The 26,489-nt window shown below is 37.1% G+C and overlaps 1 protein-coding gene across 2 annotated transcripts in view; it reads left to right on the top strand.

Annotated features, from left to right (window-relative positions):
* The window catches only part of LOC127988290 (metabotropic glutamate receptor 7), a 192,440-nt gene that overhangs the window by 44,780 nt on the left and 121,171 nt on the right, over positions 1 to 26,489 (top strand). For both annotated transcript variants that reach the window (XM_052590951.1, XM_052590950.1), the window contains exon 2: positions 3,927 to 4,143. In XM_052590951.1, coding sequence (XP_052446911.1) covers positions 3,927 to 4,143 — 217 coding nt within the window. The remainder of the gene's footprint in view (positions 1 to 3,926; positions 4,144 to 26,489) is intronic.

The raw sequence follows: 26,489 nt of genomic DNA, 5'->3' as shown, positions 1-26,489 counted from the left end.
CCCTTCAGGTTGTTTTGAACGCCAAATGTTGACTTATGAGGATGTGTGTTTGGATGTGTGACAACCCTGGAGAGGTGTTTACTAGCTCGCAAGGAAGCTATAGATAAAATTGATAGCAATACTAAATAAAAAAAGACAAAATTATGGTGTAAAGGGATGCTGCTCAGCTTCTGGTGGCTTGGTCCAGACATTTATTTGAAGAAGCTACTCTCAATATGGTTCTTCAAATACAGATAGCGCAGCACCTTTATTTATGGACTGAGTACTTTCAGAGGGGTTTGATCGTAATTCAAAAAGGAGAATCACACTAGAAGATAAGCACGGAGTGTGAGGCGCAAGATGGTATGAAGCTATTTAGGTGCGATAATAAGACTCAAGTGTCTTGAAAACAAAATGGATTTTGTAGACGCAAGCCTGCTTTGGCATAAATTGAGTAAACAGAATGTGCAATCTTGGCCCTGTCTTTTTTCCTCGTTTGGGAGGGACAATTGAAGCAAAATGCATCAGTTAAACATGCCTCCAAGTTTCTCAGTCCCAGAATTATCTTATCGTCACACTGGCAATCCAGCTTTAGGCACCAATTTTTACCGTGACACAAGTAATCACTTCAGAATGAGAAGGCCGCAAGATTCCACAAAATTCTCCGGGCTCTGTTTGTGTGGCTGAATAAAAGACACCTTCACCTGACGGATAGCCTGACAGGACACCTTATTCTTACACCTCCTGACTTGACACAAGACAGGCCCCTGGATTCTGTGGACACAGTATCCGCCACCTTCAGATCAGTCACACTGATAGACAAGATAATGGAGTCCGATAATGGGGCGCCATCCCTAAGCCGAACAATGTTCATCACAGCCCTTCCTGTCATCCACACAGACGCATAAATACACAGTTGACAGCTTACAAGGGCTAAGGCTACGATCCAGGGCCTTGATATTATTTGTGTGTCTGTGAGAGACAAGACTGTGAGAGAAAGATGGAGGACCTTGGAAGGGTTTTGCTTTCAAAAACTGTAGGCCTCACTTCAAGCTGGTTTTGAGATCGGTTCCTTCTGACTCCTCAAGGTACGGCTATAGACAAATCTTGCTGTAGGCGAAAGAAACCATCTGTGAGAGCCAATATAGTTGCATGCCAGGAGAAAGAATTAGCAAAGAAACTGACAGCTTGCAAAATAGTTTTTAGGGAAACCCATTGTTCAATACAGCACCGACCTTTCAATGCAATGATAAGGGATTCTGGTTTCAAAGTTGTTTTCATCTTATGTATCAATAAATACGCTGGTGTTTTTCTCTAAAAAGCGCACAGTTCTCACGTCCACCCCCATGTTTCTGTCCCTTATATGTTTTTCTACTTGCCAAATGATTTAATGGAAAAGCTTAGCACACCATTAAATCAAGCAAGATCAAAAGGCTAATTGAAAAAAACAGCGTTTGGCTAAAATTTGTTAGCTGTCGAGCAGGAAGCCCTCTTCAGAGGAGGGAATTAACTTTGAGAAGAATTAATCTGGCCCGACTTGGTCAAAGATCAAGTAATCCCAGACCTGTGTCAAATGGAGAAAAAGCATGAAGAAAATTGCAAAGAAAACCCTGAGCGCAAGTTAAGTCAAACTCATTTAGATGTTTTCAAAGGATATGTTCAGTTTCTTAGATGCCCACTGGAGCATTGACCTTTAGAATGGTGTTTGTGTCTACTAGTAGCTATATAGTGCTACTAGTAGCTGATTTAACTGAATATTAGCAAAGTCACCTTTTTAACAAAGTTCCTTGATCCATAATCATTATGAATCGCCAGTTCATTTTCTCAATCCACCCACCAGTTGCAAGTCTGTTTAGTTTTTGTTTCCCCTCTCCAAGTGTCCCATTGACTTTTCCATATAAAGTCTTTCGTATTGTTATGTTGTGTTTTTCCCCCAGATATGTATTTGAAAAATATAAGAAAATATAATGTTTTCTTTTTGTTCACTAGACTTTTGAGGGTCATTTCAAGGTTACTTTACTGTATTTACTGAGTAAACCGAGAAAAATGTCACATGAAGCCTGGGCACAACGTGCTTTTGCATGCCTTGATAATAAATAAACAGTGAATTGCTCAGAATTTGAGTGCAAGACGCAACAGAGATGTGACAAAGCATCTGTCAGAAAATAGAAAACATGCCTGGGCTTTGGTGGATAATACGGGATATTGTTAGCTTGCTACCGAGAGCTGCCACAGATTAGTTTATCTGAAATTGTGTGAAGACATTTACATATTCAGGTCCCCCTTAATACTAAAATTTGACTCAAAGCAAGTGTTATTGAACACGCTGGAAAATAGCCTGAATTTGTTGGCCGTCATTAATGATCATCTGGGGTCTGTTGCCTCAGCCAAGGACATTTTCATAACTTCATAACAAGCTTTGTTCCAAGATATAGTTCATCATTTTCGAGAGGTTGAATCATCAAATTTCAGAGTTGAAGTCATCCTTAACTGTACATTAGAAAGAGATGGGAGTATATGCGTTGTGATTTTATTCTAAACGATGTTAAGTGATCGTTTTAGTGTTTGTGTAAATTCTCAGCATGACCTCTTCTGAGGTGAATGACTTAAATGCGGCACTTGCGATTTCATTACGTAACTGAAAAAACGATGAGTATATTATGCAGCTTGTCCAAGATGATAAATGTGACGCTGTGGCTTGCACCGACAGCTGGTGGGTGATATGCAAGTATATTTCTGTTTGTTTCTGATATCTGCCGAACACCAAATTTGATTATGCTTTAGCAAAACTGAAGCAGATTGGTCTTTCTGCTTTACCATATAGTCAGGCACGATTAAAGTTGGGTGACATTACTAAAAATATAGATACTGTATTTTGATTGGATTTAATATGTTTCAGTATTAATGGAATTTCTGTTATTATTATTATTATTATTATTATTTATTTATTTATTTATTTTATTTTTTTTTTCAACTGGAAGAATCATCATTTTAATCTGTGTTGTCAATAAGATTTTACATTTGTGTAAACATGGAGATACAGGTCTAATTTTTGCATCAGCTTAAATGGGTTTAAATTTTATTTTATTTTACATTTGTATGTGAAAATAATTGTCATGTTTTGTTAAGTAAACATTTTGGTGACACACTAACCTTTACATATAATGCATTATAAATACAAATGCATCTATTTTGCTGTAATGCACATTCGCATGTTCTTCCTTTCTCTATATATATTATACTATTATTTATTATAATGTATTTATTCAGTGTTACACCTTTAGGAAGTATAATGCTTTAAAACATGTAACAAACGGCCAATTTCACGTCACAAGGAATCTGCAATTTTTTTAATTAATTTTTACTTTGTTTACAATACATTTTGAATGATATTCGAAGTAATATGTTAATAATGTTATGCATTATATCTTTCCATAAATAATTGTAACCATAATTTTCTTTAATATATGCATTATACATAAGGATTTCAAGTCAAATTGCTACCAACTTTTGTATTACCAAAAATTTCAATCCAGCTCAACATTGAACACACAAATTACAGTGACACTCAAAAACCTTACATTTAAGAAAAAATACATTGTGGTCAAGTTTTTAGGAAAAAAAAAAATCCATAGTGTTACTAGAATCACTTGTGCCAGTAGAGAGATCCAAAATCAGCAAAGCCTTGTCTCAATTTCCACTTGATTTAAGTTTCATTTCAAAAACCCACAGAAGTCCAGCATTCATATTTTGACTGTGTCAAAAAGACAGCCGGAAGATACAATTGCCTATGAAAGTTTGAGTAATTGACATTCAATACGGAATCACAGCAGGAAATACTCCATCATTTTCCATTATAAGAGCTGACGGAAATAAAAATTGGGCCAACTCAGTTTAGCAACCACAGCGACAGTGAATCTAACCGCCTTCTTTTCACCTGGTTTCAGATTCCGCAGATCAGCTACGCCTCCACCGCTCCAGAGCTGAGTGATGACCGTCGATACGATTTCTTCTCTCGTGTCGTACCTCCTGACTCCTTCCAGGCGCAAGCCATGGTGGACATAGTGAAACTGATGGGGTGGAACTACGTGTCTACAGTGGCCTCGGAGGGAAGCTACGGTGAGAAAGGAGTCGAGGCCTTCATGCAGATTTCCAGAGAAGCGGGTGAGTCAGACAAAACAATAAACAAGAAGTCTTTGAAGATAAAGTCCTGAAAAACTCAAAGAAGTCAGTGCATAAGTAAACAGAAATGTTGTTAAGACTTATTTTGGTTGTACTAATAACAACTCGTCAGTTTCGTCAGTGTTTACAGATTATATTTTTTAAAAACAAGTTTTATTCACTGAGAAATATTTGAAATGCTTAGCTCATTCATCTCTACAATACAAAGTTGATTGCTTGAGATGGCTTCAACCCATCAATTTGCAGTGTTTCCCCAAACAAGTAGCTCACCTCTCAAGTAAATGAATATGTAAATAACACAATTGTCTCTTAACGGTGGGGATGTTTTGTCTCTGAGACACTTTTCACACAAATGTCTTGCAAAACAATGTGTGATGTGCCCTAAGGAAAGAAGATTAATTCAAGATGTCTCCTTCATTATTGGGTGAAGCCAATTACTGAAACTAGGGCACCTTTTAAGGCACAAATTAGACGGTAAAGTGTAGCCTGACATGAAGAGTAATTGTAGTTACTTAATGGTATGTCAGCAAAATAACCTCATGATTGTTTCATGCTCCTTAAAAAAGTGTCAGAAGTTTGTAGGGACGGTCAATTTGTAAACAAACCATTATGTTGCATTTTTTTTTTTTTTATGAATCGATTGAATCTTTCCTCATGTTTGGCAGGATCTGTAATCAGTAGAATTGAAACAGACCAAGCAGTTTTCAACTCGCAGAATCATTGCACTGAGATTAAATTCCTAATGTTTGGTTACCTTAAAAACAACAAATCAAAAAACATTGAAGTGGTTCTTTAAAACAATTCAATCGACTTTTCAAAATGAGTTGTATTGAAGTCACCATGAAACGGAAATTGTGATTGTCTTTTCTTCTCTGCTGTGATGGCATCTGAAATGAGAGGCCATACTTGATTTCCTCCTTCGGGAATCGATTGGATTGTTGAAAGCTGGGGCATTGCTAACAAAAAGGAGGTAGATCTCAATACCAGTTTGCAGTTAGTTGTGGTGGATTTCTCTCCACTGGATTCACTGCCAACACCCAAGCATGAATAAATGTTTCATGACGATCAACGGCATAAAATATGCACGTACGAGAGAGAAAGAAAGAGAGAGAAATTGCGAGAGAGGAAGAGAGAGAGACCTGCCTGAATGACTGATATATAATTTATTTTTCTGCATGTCGTGTGGAGCGCCATACAATTCACATTGTGCAAAGTTATACAAAATCAACACCTCAATAAATACATTCATATTCCTGTGAGATTGAGCTGGAGGGAAGATTAAGCAAGTTGAAATGTTTTGGCTAAATCAATCCTGCAATTATTAAAAATAATTACAATAAAAAAAACAGCATTTTGAGTGTGAAGTGCCTCAGGTGCTAGAGGGAAAGACTTATGATATGTGCTAAGGCTTCCCAAAGAGACTTTGGCGCAGAGGTTCAGTATGTTGGCAAAAACAACAGTGCTCAGAGCTGTTTGGCAGCATCTTTCACTGTGGTTACTTTATGGCCATAAATTTAGGCGGATAATGAATGTTCTTTTACTGTACATATACTGATAGGGACACTGAGCATCATTCATGGAACACAACAGAAGAAACGGTGTTATAACCTGCTATGTCAAATAAGAATTTTGAATTCAAAATCCAAAATGTTATATAGAAATCTGCGAGTAGCTATCTTTATATTGTAGACGCTTGCATATGGATTCTCTCTGTATTTAAAGAGGCTTTTGAGTGCTCAGCGAATTCTGTTAATTGGGCTTACTGTCCAATTTAGCAGGGAGGTGGAATATATCTCTTCTGTCAGAGCGTTGGAGCTCAGATTAGCAACATTTCTCGCTTCATCACGAGTCTTTTATCACTTCTTCTCTTTTTTTTTGTGAGTATTTTTGCAGACTTTATTTTGAAATGAAACCAAACGAAACACCTACATCCACACCTACCTTCAGGTATTTGTCATCTTCTCTTCGCATGCCAGATTTGTCAACCACCCCGGCTTGTTCATTAATTTTTATTTATGAAGTGATTTACAGTCCACTCAGGATTTGAAAAGAGGAGACAGTTATTAATGATCCTAATTTGCGTATTTGATTATCCTGTATGAGTGGCAGCTCGCACTGTTTATCACTCTTGTTGCTTTGGCGCGCAAGTGGCACAGCGCTTATCCTGTGGGAGACGATGGAAATGCTTTTTCATATGGTTGAGAACCCAGCAGTGTGTGATGTTGAATGTCTTTGACTTCATTATCCTCAGCTACAGTATGTTTGTATGCATGTGCATAACTGCTGACATTAAGACTTTAACGTGCTACATTTAATTCAGATTAAACATGCTCACTGAACTTCTGTCCAGTAGAGGAGAAGATGCACCTGAGAGCATTTCCAAAAAAGATGCATGTTGAATGCCCTCGGGATGCTGTAATGAGGGTTGCAGTGGTCTGCATCCATTGCTGCAGTCTTCATGTAAGAAATTAACAGCTGTTTGAAAGACTAATCATGAATACAAATCAATGAAGATTAATGAAATTAAACACCACCCTTTGTCATTGTTGAAGATCATTTTAGTTTGGAAAATGGCACATTATGGATTTAAAATGGGTTGGAAATGCTTTTTCAAATTTGTATTTATTTATTTATTGCAGTTGCTATGTTGCTCTGAGTAGATGCTAGGGAGTTCTGGGTGATTGCTAAGGCGATGCTAGCTGCAGGGTGTTATTAGATTGAATTAGAAGATTATTAGAAGTTGTTTTGAGTTGCAGTTAACACATTGCACAGTTGCTAAAAGTGTGTGCATACCAAACGGAAACAGAATATTCGGTTTGCGTTATCGCTCTAGATTACTTGCGGGATGTTTTTGTTTGTCACTAAAAATATTACATCATGAAATGCTCTCTTCTATTTTCTGGTACAAATGGACAAGACAATAAGCTCTTCAATGATTGTGCTGACAACGTGTCATGCTAATTTTTCAACTGCACAGTAGACGCGATTGAAGCGTATATATTACCCAGTGTGAATTCACATCTATTCTTGTCTTTGCTTTGTGAGATTTATCAAATTGGTGTGGTAGTAAGTTATGTCTGGGCGGCTGCTAATGCATTTTTAGCTGCAAGAGTTTGTTACGAGATTAAGATTTTCTGAGTATTGCTAGAATATTACTTTAAAGTTGATAAGTTGTCGTGGTTGTCAACACTGAGACGTAGTTGCCAAGGTGGTCCTCTTTGAATGTCATTTTGGATTAAACTCTTACATTATGGAATTAAAATAGGTTGTGAATGCTTTTGTTGTTCTGAGTTGTTGCTGGGCGTTCTGGTGGTTGCTAAGGCACTGCTAGCTGCCGGGTGTTGTTATAAGTCTGCTAAGATGTTCTGAGTGGTTGTTGGGATCTATGTTGTTCTGAGTGCACTAATGTATGGTTGTTATGGTGTCATGACTGATTGTTAGCATTTTGCTATGTTGTTGCTAGGGTGTTGTGGGGGGTTACTAAGGCATTGCTACAAGCAGGGAGTGTTACAAGATTAAAATGTTCTGAGTGTTTCTTAAAGGCTTACTCCACCCATTCTTTTTTTAAATTTGTCATTAATCACTTACCCCCTTGTCATTCCAAACTTGTAAAAGCTTTGTTCGTCTTCGGAACACAATATAAGATAATTTGGATGAATACAGATAGCACACGCTCTGTGCTGTTTGCTTTCAAACCAAAGAGTTAATACAAGTAAAAATCGTGTCCTTGTGGCGCAGCTGATACACTAGCGTACGCCGCCTGCGTACAGCTCAGATGCTTCATAACGTTACGAAAAAATCACTGATGGCAGACTATTCTTACGATGCTTTTCATACTTTCCCCTTACCTTGACACTGTTATTTACTTGGCAGTCATTGGGACAAGCTTACCGGTTTTTATCCAAAATATCTTAAATTGTGATCCAAAGACGAACAAAGCTTTTACAGGTTTGGAATGACATCGGGGTAAGTAAATAATGACAAAATATTCATTGTGGGATGGAGTATCTCTTTAAGATCTTGCTTTGCAGTTGTTCTGAGTGGATGACAGTGCACTGATGTGCATTTGTTAGGGTGTTCTGTGTGATTGTTTTTTATATACATTTTGATATGGGGTTGCTAAGGAGTTGTGAGTAGTAGCTAAGGCAATGCAATCTGCATGGTGTTGCTACAAGATTGTTAGGTCTTCCGAGTGGTTGTTAGAATGTTGCTGTGCAGTTGCTAAAGTGTTCTGCTTGTTACATTTGTTTTCCAGGAAATTGTGGATTGTTGCTAGCAGCAGATTGTTGTTAAAAGATGGTTAAGATGTTATGAGCGCTTGCTAGGATGTTGCTCTGAAGTTGCTAAGGTGTTCCGTTTAATTTGTGGTTTCTAGGGTGTGGTTGGTGGTTGCTAAGGCATTTCTAGCTGCAGGGTGTTTTCATAAGATTGCTAAGATATTCTGAGTGTTGTTAGCACACCAATGTGCAGTTTCTAAGGAATTATGTTGCTAGGATATTCTGAGCGGTTGCTGGCATTTTGCTATTGGATTTGGGGTGTATGCCAAGGCATATGTTAATAACCTTAAGATTTTTTTAAGCTTATTAAATATTGTATGCAGATTAATTTATTAATTTTATAATTTTCTAGAATATTGTAATGACACTAATATAATTTTACCTTTTTATTTATTTTTTTCAAGATGAATTTTAGTCTTTTGTTATTTTAAATGTTCATGTTTGGAATGATATTGTACCGATATTTTCACAATAATTTCTAGAGTTTTTATTTATTTATTTAGCTTTTTCACAGCTGACATCGAGTGATCACGCATTTTCACATTTTGCACATCACCTTGTACTTAACGTTGTCTAGATTTTGTCCATAGATTTTGTGAGCATCCAATAAAATTCAGGACATCCCAAGGGCTAACCTGTCTTTAATCCTGCAGAGAAGTGACTTCAAGTGTTGTCTGATCCCTCATCAAAATTTCAACACATCCTGCCGAGGATGTGATTTGGTTTAGAGTAGTTAGAGTGTTCAGATGGTCTTACCCAAATAAACACACTCATGCCTGAGATGAGGGCAGCCAAGGAGAAAACGGATTGATTCATATTAAATGGGAGTTTGTTTGTCAAACGGCTTTTTGTGGTTTGGATGTAATCAAGCTCTCTGAGATTGTAGAGGTGTAACTGGAACTCTTCTACTATAAAAGTTTAATTTGGTCAGCTAAAACTCTTTGCATCTCTTGCTAATTTCATAGGTTCCAGAAATGGTTTTTAAAGATTAAAATAAGACTACTCAAAACTGAACGCTATGATGTTAGTGTTATGTACTTTTGAGTGGTTGATATTGTGGTTGATATTGTTTCAACATGCAGTTACTAGGTAGTTCTAGGTTGTTGCTATGACATTACTAGGTGCAGGTCATTGCTATTGTTGTCTAAATGGTTTTGGCTATATTGCTGTGGAGTTGCTAAAATATTTTGATAGATTGTTAGCATTTTGCTATGTGGGTTCTAGGTGATTGCGAAGGTTGATAAAGTCTTCTAAGCGGCTGAAAGGATGTTGGTATGCAGTTGTTAAGGTGCTTTGAGCATTTGTTTATATGATGCTTCTTTAGTTGGTTGTTAATACATTATTGTACAGTTTCTATGAAGTTCTTAGTAGTTACTAAGGTGTCACTGCTCTCAGTGTTTGCTAACACATTACTTTTCAGTTTTTAAGATGCTCTGATTCGTTGCTAGTGATTTCTGAGTGGTTGCTTAGGCAATTCACAATGCAGGTGTTGCTACAGTATGAGGTTGCTAAGGTGTTCTTAGTGGTGGTTAAGGCATTGCTGCGCAGTTGCTGAGTTTGTGAAGTTGTCAAGTTTGTACGATTTTCTGCGTTGATAGGGCATTGCTAGCTGTAGGATGTTGTTTTATGGTTAAGATGTTCTGAGTGGTTGTTAGGATGTTGCTCTGAAGTTACTAAGGTGTTCTGTTTGCTTTGGTTCCTAGGGTGGTGTTGGTGGTTGCTAAGGCATTTCTAGCTGCAGGGTGTTGTCATAAGATTGCTAAAATATTCTAAGTGTTGTTAGCACACCAATGTAGGGTGTTCTGAGCTGTTTTAGGATGTTGCTGTTCAATTTCTAACATGTAATGGGTTTTTTGCTAAGTGATTGTCAGGATGTTGCTATAAAGATGCTAATATGTTTTGAGTGGTTGTTAATATTTTACTGTGTGGTTGCTTGGGAGTTCTGGGTGGTTGCTAAGATCGCTAGCTGCAAGGGTGTTTCAGTGAGGTTGCTAAGATGTTCAGAGTGGTTGTCAACATTTTGCTATGAGGTTGTTGGAGGAGTTCTGGGTGGTTGCGAAGCCATTTTATAATTTTAGAAAGTACTAGTTGTACTGAATGATTTTTAGGATGTTGCTGTACAGTTGATAAGGTATTTTGACTTTTTTTGTAATGTGGCTGCTGGGGTGTTCTGGGTGGTTGCTTAGCCATTGCGTCGCTATGAGGTTACTAAGGTGTTCTAAGTAGTTATTATCATAATGTTGCTATGTGGCTGCTAGGATATTCTTTGTGGTTGATATGACATTGCTAGGTGCAGGATCTAGGTATGAGATAGCGTTTACAGCTAAGAGATGCACATAGAGAAATTCAGAGAGTGAGTGTGACTTTACCATTCACCTGTCTGCCCAAAGCATTATACAGGCAGTGAGAGGCTAACATGATTCCTACTTTCTTGCACATTATAGATCAGCTCAGGGAACAAAGGGAAAGAAATTGGGCTATTTGAATTGCTCTATCATCATCATCCATGTCTTGCAATTCCTTTGAAGGCTTAGCACGATAATATCCAAATTGCAGCTGTGAAAACAATCAGCTGTCCAGACTCAGTAGAATCGGGTCAGAACCTTTGATCCTTCAACTGTGGTGTCACAGACAATGTTTTCATCAGTATTACGGATTATAGGCAAAGTGAACATGCAGAAGCTCTGGAGATGATAAGATTCTGCTTGAAGTCACTTCTCAATCAGTGACTTCAAAAAGGCAGTATTTTTGTATCATTTCAGTGCTTTTGGGACATCCAGGATTGGGTCACTCTGAAAGAAACAAAGGTTATATGTTTTAAAACATTGTGTGCTAATACAGCTTAGCAACATGCTAATGACAAACTCTAGTGGAATCGATCTTGGTTACATTTATGCATTTGGAAGATGCTTTTATATGAAGCAACTTACATTTGCATTAACATTTGATCAGTTGATGCATTAGTTGGGAGTCAAACCCATTATCGTGTGTTTGCTGGCGCCATATATTCTGTTTGAGTTCCCAGAACAAATCTCCCATGCAAACATGTTGCTTATGGAGAGCATTCCAAATCTGTCACCTTACTAGGCAGCTGCCTATGTAGGCAGTGAAGCAGCTCTCTATGTTTTCGAACAGAGTAATTATCTCTGGCTGTATCAGTGTAAATATGCCATCCAGGAAGCACAGCATCTCATTTGGCAAGACCGCTGTCACATAATGACTACAATAGTGAAAGTGTTGACAGAAATTCAGACCGTGGACTAAACATTAATGAGGTGGGTGTACATTTAAGTGTTGGTGCTACACTGTCACTTCTGCTAGCATGAATTGTGGTATCGTATTCTTTTAGATGTGAATTAAACATCTGCGGGGTCCTTTGTAATGTTACGAGCGGCATTAAAATGATCCAAGATCGTTACAAGAATAACATTGCTTTCATTATTGGCTTATTTTAAAACAAATAAAACCGAATGCAAACTTGAAGTTGTTTACACCTCTGCAAGACCCAGATGAAAACATGAACCATACCTTCTCCCTGAAATATATCGTTATACCAAACCACTGTCAACGTAGGCAGCTCTGACATGTCTTCTATCCCTGGAGTATACTGGAGTAATATTTTGTGGATCTCAGATGTCAGAAAAAACATCCTAGTTTCTTAACTTTTTCTTCTCTGCAGCCGCAGGATCTTGGAAAACCTGAACACCTGGTGATAAATGCTTCTGGCCTCCAGTTCTTTGAATCTTAATTGTTGCTAAATGACAAGTTTTATTCTTTGCCTGCAGATATGTCTTCGTGAAATGTGATCTATATTTGTTGATATTTGGCTTAATAATTAACTTGGGAACTCATTAGTGTGGATGTCACTATCCTGGATTACATTTAAGAGATGGACTAAGTGGACCAAGATTGAAAAAGTTCCCTGCTTGGAATGAATCAATTCAACTATTAGTGTCAACCCCAGTGGAAGTGGTCGTCACTTTAATTTCACAGTTGTCTTGCCTTAAATTCTCCCTGGAAAGTGGTAGGTTTGGTTCCTCTCAATCTCCCACGAACCACCGAGAGTTGCAAACTAGGACATGAAAGTGCACTGCTGTGAATTAGACCCTGGAAAGACCTCGCTGTTCCTCAGTGCATCTATAGACAGTTGCCCTTCGTTTCTGGGTTGTAATCGCTTGGTTGATTTCAGGCTTAAGTCTCATAATAGCACTGGATCATAGGATAGTAGAGGCAGATGGCTATTAGCTAGTCAGTCACTTAGACTCGGCTTGGACTCAGGTAACAATTTAGTGCCCTGTAGTCTTGAGTTGAATGGGGAAAGCTGTTATTAAGATGTCTCTCCCCCTGTTCTTCTCAGGCAGTGAACACAGCGCCAACATATCAACGAGAGCTTTTCACACAGCGAAGCCTTTTGCCAATACATTATTCATCCCCCTTCCAGAACTCTACCCTTCACCATCAGCACCAGTGGCCCACAAATCGTACATGCAGGGAATTCTGTGCCACTATGCCCTATTTTGTGAGCCAGTGCACTGGAAGCTGAAATGGCGGAAAAAGAGAGAAGGATCCTCTGGGAACGAACTGATATTTTTTACCCCCATTCTATCTTTGAAAAAGAAAGCAGAGCCTCAAATAGTGATGGAGTAATGACATGCGACTCAACTTTTGCCGAAATTGTCACACGAGCACAGTGATCAATAGGTGTTCGGTTAAGGGCTTGTTTGATGGCTGCAAACTGAACGGTTGATTAATGAGTAACGTTGCATTACAATGCAATTGACCTGCAGACAAGACGCAGGTCAGAGTTTGTGCAGTGAGGTTTTTTGCCAATCGTAGCTTGTAAATTACCATCCTACTGTTCTTTCACATTAGTGAGCCATCACTATAGGGGTTTGCAATATGAGCAAAATCTTATATCGTGGTATGAGTCATTTTATATCATGGTAATGAGATCTATGCATCAAGATTTTTGGTGCAGAACATCTGCAGTTCTGTTCCAAAACCTACTAAGCTCTTTACGTAGGCAGCATGTTAGGATTGGCTCCCCTAAGATACTCAAAGGTAGATTTGCATGTGTATTGTGTAAAAAGGAAATACAATCATGAAAAAAATCTGTGAAAACAATTAAGTGCAGAAGTCAGGCTTTAGAAGTAAAAATCCCATTAATTTTCTCCACAGGGGAACTGATTATTTATTTAATTATTATTATTATTATTATTTAAAGAAGGCAGACCTACTGTGCACTACAATGTTGTTCGCTGATGGCATATGCTTCTGTTGAAGCCCTCAGCCAACATTATTCCAAATTATTTTTAACAAGCATGTTTAACAGTGGAATTCCTGGTGGAAAAAATACTTTACCCATGATTCTGCTAATAAATATCCACCAATCAGTGAGTAGCAGCTCCCTTTGCTCTCAAACTGATTAAAGATTTATATACATGCATATTTTGCAATAAAAGCAGAATATATAAAACATCCCATAGCCAGCTGGTTTTGTATTTTATAAATGTCTAAAAAAATACTATTGCGAAAAGACGTTGTTTCAATTAACTGAAGTTATGTGACTAAAACTGGCATGTTTCCATTGGGCATATTTTCAATTGGTTTAATCTGAAAGGTAATGGAAACACAGTTATACTCCACATTTATTCCATGAATTGTCAATGTGTTAATCATCAACTCATGACTTTATTATGCAACATAGTTTGTTTACGATAAATCTTCATGACAGCAAAACAGCTGCAATCCACTTCCATCCCTTTGAACATTAAACTACGAGCCGTACATCGAAAACAAGCCACCCGGCATGGGTTTAAAGAGGCGTAACTCATTTTACTCAGGTGCTTTTCATTGAAGTTGCAAATGTATTCAGGAACACTGCACAGCATACTGGAATACCTGTGGCCTGGGGAAGTGCTTTAAATGACAGGTTACACAGTACAGCCCAGGCTGATCTCCACGACTTTAAAACCCAGATACACTGCTGGAACAGAGAAACCGCAAATCCTACATTAACACCACAAGCTGAGTCCCGAAGTCAAGCTTCAGTCTCGCTGGCTTCCTCAAACTGAATTTTTAAAATATGAGCAATGTGCCACGGGAGTTTCCCCAGTATCCAGTTGCCTTTTTTTCCCTCCACAGTCTGCTTTTAATCCACAGATACATTAGTTGATGAGAGTTCAATTATAAGCAGTTTATATTTTCTTCTTGTATACAGACCTTTTATTTTTGTCAAGAGCCAGTCTTTTGAAATCCAATTTGAGCCTAAAACTCTTATATTTTTATAAGTATTTTTAAAACATGTTTTTCTTTGCTTCCATGACTAAAGAGCATTGGTGTTACAAAATTGTTACTCAGCGTTCAGTGTTGAAAATCATTTTGACCGAAGTCTTTTCCATTCTAAAATCCTCTGTCTGCTTTCTGACTTGGGAAAACCAAGTGATTTAGCTCCATTTGAAGCTTTTTACTGAAAGCATGTTGTTTCAGTTGAGTATTAATAGCGTTGTAGAGTAATGGCGCAGTCCAAAACAGATTAGCTCTGAATAATTCAGAAGCAGCAAAAGAGACCACATTTCCTTTTAGCATTCTATGCTAGCTTACAAGGCAACAATCCCATGAGATCAAGCCTTCCCCAAGTTTAGCGAGTCGAGATGTTGTGCGCAATGTTAATGCAACGCATTAATGCAATGCATGTTTTATTGTAGATTTTTATTTTATTTTTTTAAATGGCTGTTCTTGTTTTTCAAATACAAATTGTTAAAAACAGATGCAAAGTTGTTTGTTCCATCACTAATGCAATATCATTGGTTCATGTGTATTTTTTATTTTTTTGGATTGTGAAATGAAAAAAATGTCAGGAAACGAAACGCTCTTTCACTGCACTGCGCTTATGTTCATTGACAGTTCATACAAAATTGATGGGATTTGTGTAAACAGCATGCAAATATCATGTAGTGCATACAGTATGCAAATAATTATACCACTTATTAGAACACAGTATATACTTAAAAATAAAGAACACACTTCTATAATGTGATATAGTCAAACTTGTATGGTAGTATATAGGGTGAAACATGAATGTATTCATCAGTAATTTATTGAATTATTAAAGGGGTAGTTCACTCAAAACTACAAATTTAATAAATAATACAAAATGTTAATTTTTATAAATTATTCACACAAAGACAAATCAGGGCTTTACGGTGTGAGTGATTCATTTGCATATATAATAGTTATTTGAATATTTTTTGCCCTATATTCACATTATATGATACAGTTTGTACAGTTCAACGCAGAATTGTTTAAAAATGTCATGCAATAAATAAAACCATTTTGCTTCTAAATGTCTCATTTAGTTACTTTATTAGGGTAAAACACATTGATTTATTAGCATTTTTCCCCTACAATTTTTATTACTTATTAAAAATAATAATAATAAATAAAAATAAAAATAGCATTGGAGCACATGCTCCTTGGGGGAAAAACAAGCACCAAGCCATGACAGAGCATTAGCATTATGAAATTAAATATGATTTATTTTTAATTTGTGTCATTTTAAATTCAAGCTCAAATGCATTCTTAAATTCTTTACTGTAACTGTCTTCATAGTTGTAAAGTGATGCAAGTGTTGATAGATGGTTGATCTGAATATGTATAAATTGACCCTCTGTCTCTAGGACATCAACAGCCAATCACTTCAATTTATGGATGTACTCCAACAGGAAACCAGCCCCCTCCATCCATTAGAGAGCAGTTCTCACTTTTCTCTCAGTCCATTACTGGGTAATGGATGGCCGAAGTGCCTCTCTTACTTGCAATGCTCTTGTCTCTAAACTTTCACTTCATCAAGCAATGTGGATTCCTCAGTTGGATTCCCTTCGAAAAGACCTGTAAAAGAGGCTGTAAAATAGATTAGCCTGTCAGACGTTCTTAAGGACAGATCTATGAGCTCCTAATGGCACTGATGTCAGGGTGCATGCTGGGAGACGGGAAGAAACAGTGCCTTTCAAGGCGATATTTATTGCTCTAAAGCCGTAATCGTAATGGCATATTAAAAGTAACAAAAGTGCTGCTAAAATGCAAGGCTTGAAAGGGTTGTGCATTGCAAAAAATGCTTTCTCCTAATCCCCATTTTCCCATTACAAATTATCTAAATGGCTTTAAAACAATATTAAGTGTAGTTCTGTTCAAATGCACTGCACTGTTAATTGTTGACATACTGTAAACTTAATTCAAAATATATTATTTGATGTTTATACTGGAAAATGGCACAAAATTCTGATTAAAAAGATTTTTGCAGTGTTTAGGGTTTAGGTTTGCTCTAAAAACAAGCTCTTTTTATGCATGGATTGGTAGAGGGTTATTTTTTTTTTCGGTTTTTAAGCTGCAGTATCAACAATGGAATATATATTTGCTATTATTAGTTCTTAGCAGTCTAGTAGACTTTTTTTTTTTTTTTTCATTGTGAAGTGTTCACTGCTGCTTCTCACGTATGGGATTTGACCTTTCCAGCTCTCCCCGGAGTCCCTCAAGCTGTGTGGGTAGTCAGAGATTTTGTGCCCTAACAAATGGAAATATGGCCGGTAGAATATTAATTTAAAGTGCTCGAGGGTGGGTGAGCTGCTTGAAAGACTGCTTGAGGTCTTGCCTCACAAAGGCAAGATTAAGCAGGCTAAGAACATATGTCCAGCTTTTACTTTCCTGAGGTTTGTTGTGTTCAGACAAGCCTTTGGTTTAGCAGGAATGGGGTGTTTGGATGTTTATTGACTTCGCTTTCGGTTAAAACTTGGAAGAAAAATGACACATGTAGCACTTTGAGATCAACATTTAAATGGATCAAATTTACTTTAATGCGGGTTCCTGTTATTGTAAACAGTTCACTAGTGAAGATTTTTCAACTTACTCTATCTCTAGAGCCCTACCTTTCAATCATCTGCCCATTTTTTTACAATTACAACCAATTCCTGATTGATATATCAGGGCCTACCATACCTGTTTTCTGTTAAAATCCAATTTTATTTGGAAATATGTCACTTTGGGGAAGTAAGTTGGTCTGCAAAATGCAAAATGTTGTAGAAAAAATTCCCCTGTTTGTTTTGAGACCCTATTCCAGATTGATACCATTTTTATATACATCAGTATGGTTTGTTGCTTGGATTGCAAGAAAAATGTCACCAAACGGCTCTATGGGAGAAGTACGAAAGGTCAGAAGTTTGACCCACAGCTGTCTTTTGGTTTGGTGCTGACGGGATGGTTGGGAACCGTGTGTGTCAGATGTGCTGATGGTCTTTTCTTCATACGTTCATTGATGGATGAGATTTCGAAGAAGTTTTTTGGCATCTGTCAGCGGTTGCAAAGTTACTGACAGTTTCTATATTTCCAGCTTTGATTTCTGCAGAAATGCCCAGTACAGCAGGCCAGGGGTCCTCAAAGATTGAAATAGCAAAGACTTAAATTTTTCAGTGTTACAGTTTTAATAAAAAAAATAAAAGATATATGGTGCTAGAGGTATTTCTTGAACTTCAAATATTTTTTTTATACAAATCTACCCTGCTAAATTAAAAATCCCCCCCAAAAATCCAAAGCTAAACATGACTTTGCACGTGCACTTGTGTGTACTTTGAACCTAAAAAGGTGTTTTTAAAAATAGTATTTTAGATAATGTAAAATTTATCAATTATAGAAATGAAATAAAAAAGACACTTATAAAATGTTTATATTACAAAGTGCAATTTGTAATATAGGCAAACTAAATCTATTACTTAAAGTACATTTTAAATATTTTTAATAATATTTTCTTATAATTTAATGAAGTACACATATTTCGATGTGTCGACTAACATACTAAAGCACATGTACTGCAAAGCATTTGATTAACATGTTAACTCATATATATATATATATATATATATATATATATATATATATATATATATATATATATATATATATATATATATATACGTGTATTATTTGATATTTCATTTAAAGTTAATATATTTTACACATACATAGTGTGTTATGTAATAAATACTCTTAAGTATTTTAAAGTGTGCTACTTTTTTATAAAGGTGCGTTGGTGTACATAATTTTTTTTTTAAAGGGAAGAATGGAGGAGACCCATTTTAAACCTTATCAGCTGGTCTCATGAATATTAATTGAGTGCTATAACATACTGTACGCCCATCTCATCTGCTGCAAGGGAAGAAGTAGGAGTAGGATTAGGCCTTACCTTTTTGGCCATTCATTTCACTGCTGATGCAACCGGTTGGCCTTTTGCTTGCTCTTAAATTCCCTGCTCATTTTTGCAGCACAAGCAAACAAAACAGAACTTATGCCGCGTCTCCACCGGAATTACTCAGAACATTTGTACCAGGGACTTTTTCCCCAGGAACTTTTTTTTCCCCCCCAGACCTGTTGCTTTCTGCATTTCCACCGCGGTCTAAAGTACAGTGAAGATTAGGCAAATAGACTGGTGACGTAGATCTGCTCACGTTTCTCAAAACAAAAGTACGCTGATTTTGGACTTGCATCCTCAGTAGTCCGGTAAATCTGCAAACAGCAGTGTACTTGATAACATCAGTCAGCTCGCCTTGGCTACTTTTCCTCACTGTATATTTACATTAAACAAAATAGGATATCAAATACCACTGCCTCTTTTTGTTTTTCATTTAAAAATAATAACAACAGCAGAAATGTAAATAGTTCAGTGTCAAGTTACTTCATGGATTTCATACATCAGCTTTGCCTCTAACTTGACAAGGGGCTTAGTCAACCACGGACACAGGAATCATCTCAAAAATGGCTTTTACTTTCAATAAAGTTGTTACAATCTTGATTTGCAATCTGTTGATTTCATTCATATCATGACAGATGAATTTTGTTTGCAGTTAGATTAGTCTTGAAACAATCATTCCTTTAGCAGAAAGCTCTAGTTTTCAAATTAGGTTGATAACCTTTAAAGAAGAAGAAAGAAAAATAATACAATTCCTAATTACAACCAACCATTAACACAATATGCACCTTTAACAGACTTTTAAATTCATATATGAATCGTACACACTCTAATGCAGCCTTTTTTTTCTAATTTTAACATATAGATAAATTGAATACAGATCAAAGATTAGCTGTTAGATTTACCCAAAACTAACTTTATCTTATGTTTAACCACTAAAGAGACATCAGAGCCAGCAGCACACATCAGAAGGTCTAGCCGATGTGAGGCTGCTCTCGGCAGATACATGAGGACTGAGCTCCCGCTGATCGCGTGGAGCTCACCGTCTCGGAGATCGGCAAAACACATTTTTAAATAGGAGCTGTCTTTATAAATAAACCCCAGATTTGAGTTTTAAACAACTACATTCTCGCCTGAAATACTTTTACAATTACATTTCATGACACAATAACATTAATAAAATGGTGGTTGAACTCAACCAATGCTGCGTGAACTCAACCAATCAGGATGTTTTAGCGCCCAAGTCCTGCCCCCGAAAGTTCCGCCTCGCCAGCAGGGACTTTCTGAGGGGCATTTTTTTTAACCGGAACTTTATTTTCGATCCTGGTTCCTGTGATGGAAACACCAGTACCAGGCCAAAGTCCCTAGTTCCTGGGTAAAGTTCCTGCGGTGGAAATGCAGCATTAGCCTCTAAATCTTTTGCATCACAGTTCTGGTTATGGATATGCTTTACCACATTCCCAGTCTTCCTTTGTTGGTTGTGTGTTTTTGTCATCTGCATTTTTTGACACAATGGGCATTTCAATTATGCATCCTGTGTGAACAGGCAGTTGCATCACTCTTGAGGAGAAACACCTATAGCATTAAAAATTGAAAGTGAAGGCAAAAGTTGGGGAGTGAACCCAGCGTAAACAAAGTAAATAAGCCACCAAGCTCCTGAGGGAGCAAACGTGTGAGGTAGGTTCAAAGAGGGGTTCCTTCTCAACTTAAAAGCCATATTTCTACTCCACTTCAAAGCTGTGCTTTGTCCCGGTGAAAGCCGTGTTTAGTCTATGCCTTTTTGTTTTATTGTGCTGAAGCAACAAGAGTGACAAAACACAAAATAAAACATTAAGCAGATCAATCCAGAGAGACCCAAACACAGTCACTCACGCTTTTGAAAAGCACTGAGCCATGTCAGATAGCTTAACACAGATGTCTGAAAACATGCACGGGAATGTTTTTGTGTGAATTTCAAAGAGATTGCCAAATGAAATGTAATTGGGTAATTCAAACGGGATGGGGCGGAGCACACATTGCAGAAAAACTGTCACTGTGGGCTGAAAATGAATGAGATATCAGTGACTCATTCTGAGATTTGGAGCATGAAATTGAAGGTGCGCATAGGCTGTGTAGCAATTTGATTTAAAAACAGTACAGTATATCTGGTAATCTTGTATCAATAAAATTAATTATATCTTAGCAAGTAACATAATTAATGGTACTTGCTAAGATATTATTGCTCATACTTAGGATTGTTCATATTAGTATCAGCTGTCAGTCTATAACTCCATTAAGTTACTGATCTTGTATGAATTATTACAACATTTGATCAGACCAGACTGACGTTAATGTGTTGTAAGGACATGAATTATTCCTTGTGATGGTTCACAAAATTTCACAAATATTATGAGTTTTAATTTCAACAATAACAACAAAACAATGGAAGAACTGAATATAGTAACCAAAAAAACAATTTCTTGTTAACAGTTTGTTACTTAATGTTTCTTATTATTATTATCATGCTATTTTCTAGAACTTTCTGATTAAAAACATTTTTTTTTTCGCTCTCTCAGTGCAGCATGTTCTATGCAGCATATCAATTTTTTTACAAATAAAGAAATAAATGAATAAAAAAGTGCTGTAGAAAATTCGCTCCGGGCTTATAAGCAATGCAAATTATAAATATAAATTATCATTTATGTCTAAAGAAACTAGTCATTACCGAATAAATTCTCTAAGCATTTTTATTTTAACATTCATTTAATATTCCTTTTCGACACTACACCGTCCGGTTGATTCTTGAAACTGGAAATTATCAGGTTTGGATGTATCCTCTGACGAATGTTCTTGATTATTTTTGTGATCGTCCCAGGAAGCCCATGACCCGAGATTATGATGCGTGCTGTTCTCTAGACCAGCTGTATTGTTAAGAGAGATTTACAGCAGCAGCCGGCCGACCTTGGAGATGGTGTCTGAGTCACAGGTCCTGAGGACGGAGCAGAGAATAAAACTGGAGTGCTTCCAGTAGCTCAGCGTCAGGGGAGAATGGCATGAAAGGGATGCAGAGGTGAATGTCAGCTGCTGCTCAGTGCCAGGATGTGCTTGGAATGTTGCCCTTGATGAGATCACTGCAAAAAAATCATTTTCTAATCAGCATTTTTGTCTTGTTTCCCAGTAAAATATCGAAACACTTTTAAACTGGTAAATTTGGAAATAAGATTTATTATCAAAGAGCATCTTGAGTAAAATAAAGTTAAAAGTAGATTTTTCCAGCACTACACATTTATTTTATTTATATATTTATTTATTTTTGCTTAACCTATAAAAATAATTTATCCCGCTATTTGTCAAGGAGACATGATGAAATAATTTTACATAGTATATTTTGTTCTAACAGGCTTAATATTTTATACAATTAAAAATTACATTTCAGCATAACCGTGATTTTAAACATGTAATTGAGGTAAAGTTCCCTTTAACTGTGAAAAAATCACTATAATTCAAAATTGTCCAGTGATTTTTATATACATTATTCATGTTTCTTTTTTACATTTTATTTGATTTATTTATTTATATAGCTTTTCTCCCAATAAATGGCACATTTGAAGTAACACTTTTATTTTAATAATCTAAGTAACTTTTTTATTTATTTTATTTTTTTTATTATATATACTATTTTGTTGGATGAAGAATAAAAAAATCCCTGGATGTTCTTCATGGAATTTCTGACCTTGACTTTTAAGATTATCACTTTTTAGCATCTTAATTTGAGCATTTGAAATTAAATATATCTTTCCAAAACGCATAAAGCATAATGTGTGTATGATCCAATGCTCACTTTATTACAACCCAGATATAATTCACGTTCAGCTAGCAGCAATATGAAAATGTAATTAAAGCCATATTTCATGATTAGTACTTTTGCACATCCATTTTATTGCGCTTAAAGTAAGTAACACCAGTTGGGAGGAGTGGATGGATCCCTCCATTTTCGGTCAGTTTGTCAAACTGTAAGTTTGAAAATGACTTACTTAACCCAAATTGGCAGCAATGGTCCCTACAATCTACTTAGACTTTAAAAAGCCAAGGCCTGTACACTGTCAGAGATGAATTACAAAAAATGGCAAATGTTTGAGGCAGTGAGGGTCATGTTGGGACTGATTAGTAGTTACAATCTTACCGCGACTGAGCCGGAGGGGTTCAGAAACCAACTGCAAACTGATCGAAGAAGTGCACAGTGGGAGAATGACACAAATCACTGCCTACGTCAGTTCATCCAGTCTTCAGACTTGCAATCCAGAGCACTGTCCAACCCCTTCCCCGTCACTCAGAGCTCAAATAACAAACATGTCAGTCGAAAGGGCACAAACGGCGTAGCCTGGCATGACAGAATAATAACTAGAGCACAGTTGGCTTTCATCTGCACCAACAAAACACTTCCTTCCTTACGGCTCTCTTTTTGATCTTCTATACACGAGGCTGCGTTGACACTGGTGATTAGTCAATGAAATTCGTTTAGGTAAAAAAATCATAAGCAGCATGTAACATGCAAACACGATTGTTGTTATATCTGCCGATGTCTTTCAACACTCTACAAAAATAAAGGGTATTGTTTTCACAGGATTGTCATAAAAGAACCATTTTGGTTTCCCCAACTAACCTTTCAGTGAACAGTTCTTAAAGGTGCCATCTGTAATGTTTGGCAAAAAAAATCAAGTCATACTCCACATTCCATACCAGATGGGGGCAGTATGCCTCAATAAAGTGAATTGGTCTACTCTAGAGTAACAAACGAGAAACGGCATAGTCTCTATGCTCCGCCCCTACTTTCACAACAACACTACAGCCATAGCTGAAGCCTAACTGTGCGTTCACACCGCCGGCGTCTAGAGCGTCAAAAATCGCTCTTGCCGCTCTGCTCACGACGCTGCAGAAAGATTTGTGAGCGCTCAGATGCTCTAACGTAGATCGAATGCTTATTTTGTATTTAAAGCGGCCGCAAAGCAAACAAGCTTGTTGATCTCGTGCAGACTAACCACAAGGAGTTATAACCTCATTAAATATTGTTGTGGACGAAATATTAGGATCCTTTACTTAAAATGAACAATCTCAGACACCTTGGTCCACGTATCACTTTTAATTTATTTTTTTATGTCCCTGTAGGCAAACAGGGACACATCATAGATTAATACAAACGCTAAACAGCAATAATCAACCTGTCCTTTATTCTGCTTGGGAACTAATGTGCCAACTCTCAAGCATTCACCGTGAGACAAACGCAGTTGACTCTTTTCACACGCTTTCACGCCACACATCAATTTTTTCACGCACAGAAAAACCACGAAGCAAAGAGGACACGGAGACCAACAGACTAGACAGAGCAGGTTAGTTATGATACATAGGGCTGTGCAAAAAATCGAATGCGATTTTCATGCACCTCTCATCAGTAAAGACGCTCCTGTAATTAGAAGTATATTTCCAGCATGTGCATTCAGATCAGGGTTGCCAGGTTTTCACAACAAACCCTGCCCAGTTGCTTCTTAAAACTAGTCCAAAACTAGCCCAATCGCGTTTCCGGGAGGTTTCCCGATAAAAATTGCTTCCCGGGGTTAAAATATAAATTTTTGGGAAGGGTTTCCCTGGTAAAATTAGCATTTTAGGGGCTAAATATCACGTTATTGGTATGGGGATTGCTTCAAACCGCGGACATGAAAAACAACCGCAGACTTGGCAACACTGCTTCAGGTGGAGCGGCAGTAACTGCACAGAGCCTTAGTCTACCGACAACTAACACAAAATCGCTTTCAAAATCGACAAAGAATCGCCTGCGATTTTAACATCGATGTTGTGTAGATTGTCAGTGAATTACGGCTCCTTGTAGTAAATGCCAACCAGTGTTGCCAAGTCTGTGGTGGTTGTTTTTCATGTCCGCTGGTCACAACGACCCCAATACAAATAACGTGATATTTAGCCCCTAAAATGCGAATTATACCAAGGCAACCCTGCTAAAAAAACTATATTTTAAACCCGGGAAGCAATGTTTTATCGGGGAACCTTCTGGAAGCGAGATTGGGCTAGTTTTGAGAAGCAACTGGGCAGAATTTGTTGTGAAAACCTGGCAATCCTGATCTGAACACACGTACTGGAGATATACTCCTAATTACAGGAGCATCTTTACTGATGAAATGTACATGAGTAAAGACATGCACAGCCCTATATAATAAAATGGGTAACGTTAAGTTATAGCTAGCTAATTATCAAACGCAGCTACGGTTAGCCATCGCTAACATTAGCACGTTTATCGAACAGCCTTCGATACATTTCTATGTTATAACTTCCCGAAAACAAATACACAAACATATAAAACAAACTTCTAGCGAAATACTAACAGCATCTAATTGCAAGTTCGGAGTCAAACCTCATTTCTTTCAGGTCCATCAGTTGTCTCCAGCGATTAAAAGCAGTGCAGATGTTTACTCTGGTATTCTTATCGGATTTGATTTGTGATTCAGAGCGCGGTTGTTTCCCTGTAGCGGGTGTTGGTCTTTTGCCAAGGGCTTCAGCGATCATTCCGCTCTCTTCTCTGAACTGAAAGTAGTGGGCTGTACTTTCCACACGATTGACATCAGGTTCAGGTACGCCCTGCGAGTTATTCGTGTATTCGTTGCAGGTTGGCTGGTGGTTATGTTGTCCGCATACCGCCTCCCACGGCCGAAACTGGTATTACAACACCTGCCGGGCCGGGGCTAGTAATGCTAATGCTAATTAAGGTTGATATCTCTGCAGCACTATAACTTGACATTTTTTTAATGACATCATCGCCTTTATTTCTTCTCATTCTTTTGATGCGTGTAGGTCATGTTATGGATATTTTTACCTCAATTTCTGCATATGGCACCTTTAAAGGAACCATTTTTTTCTTGGTATGGAGAACATTTTTGGAATCGGATGCAAATTTTCTTTAAAAAATCTTTTGGGGAAATGGAAAGGTTACAGACTCTTATAGACCAATATTCTTTGTTTATATTGATGGTTCCGTTAACTCTTTCCCCGCAAAACATGGAATTTTCTGTTATTCATGTGACAATGCTTCCCAATCAAACATGGATTTTTTTCTGGATTTCAATTTTTTGACTGTTATATGATTGTTGGTGCTATTATGCCTCTGCTGAGTTTAGAATCACTCGATCAAAAGCACAGGCGAGGACGACCAAGAAACTAGCAATCTTTCATAGCAATATGAATATGATCCAAATGTAATATTTGATTAAAAAATATTATCATCTTTTTGTTAAAAATATGTATATATTTTATTATTATTATTATTATTAAACTTACCTACATTCAAATGTTGATTAAAAAAAAAAGCTTGAAGCTAGAATAAAACAATTTTTGTTTTTGTTGTTGTTTAAAAGTAGAGGGTATGTTCTTTATTTTGACGTATTGCATGTTCAGATATTCATCCCAAAAAATATTCTGAGGGCCGTGACATTTTAGTATAAAAAAATCACCAAAAACGCTGGCGGTGGCTGGCAACATTTTCTAAAACGCTGGTGGGGAAAGAGTTAAGAATCTTTAATGATGCTGTAGAATAACCTTTAATGATGCTATAGAAGAACCATTTTTGGTTACCAAAATAATCTTTCTGTGAACAGCTTTCCCCTTTTTTTTTCCCCTCAGTGTAAATAATATTTAATTAAATCTAAATAACCTTTTTGACTATACAGACCCTGGATGTTAAAGGATTAGTTCACTTCCAGAATAAATATTTCCTGGTCATTTATGAGGGCTGTCCTTTTACTAAAGATTGTTCTGGTCAGCTAGTATTTGTT

This window comes from Carassius gibelio, chromosome B22 (assembly GCF_023724105.1).
Source record: "Carassius gibelio isolate Cgi1373 ecotype wild population from Czech Republic chromosome B22, carGib1.2-hapl.c, whole genome shotgun sequence".
Lineage (NCBI taxonomy): Eukaryota > Metazoa > Chordata > Actinopteri > Cypriniformes > Cyprinidae > Carassius > Carassius gibelio.
This window is presented reverse-complemented; position numbering and strand designations above follow the sequence as displayed.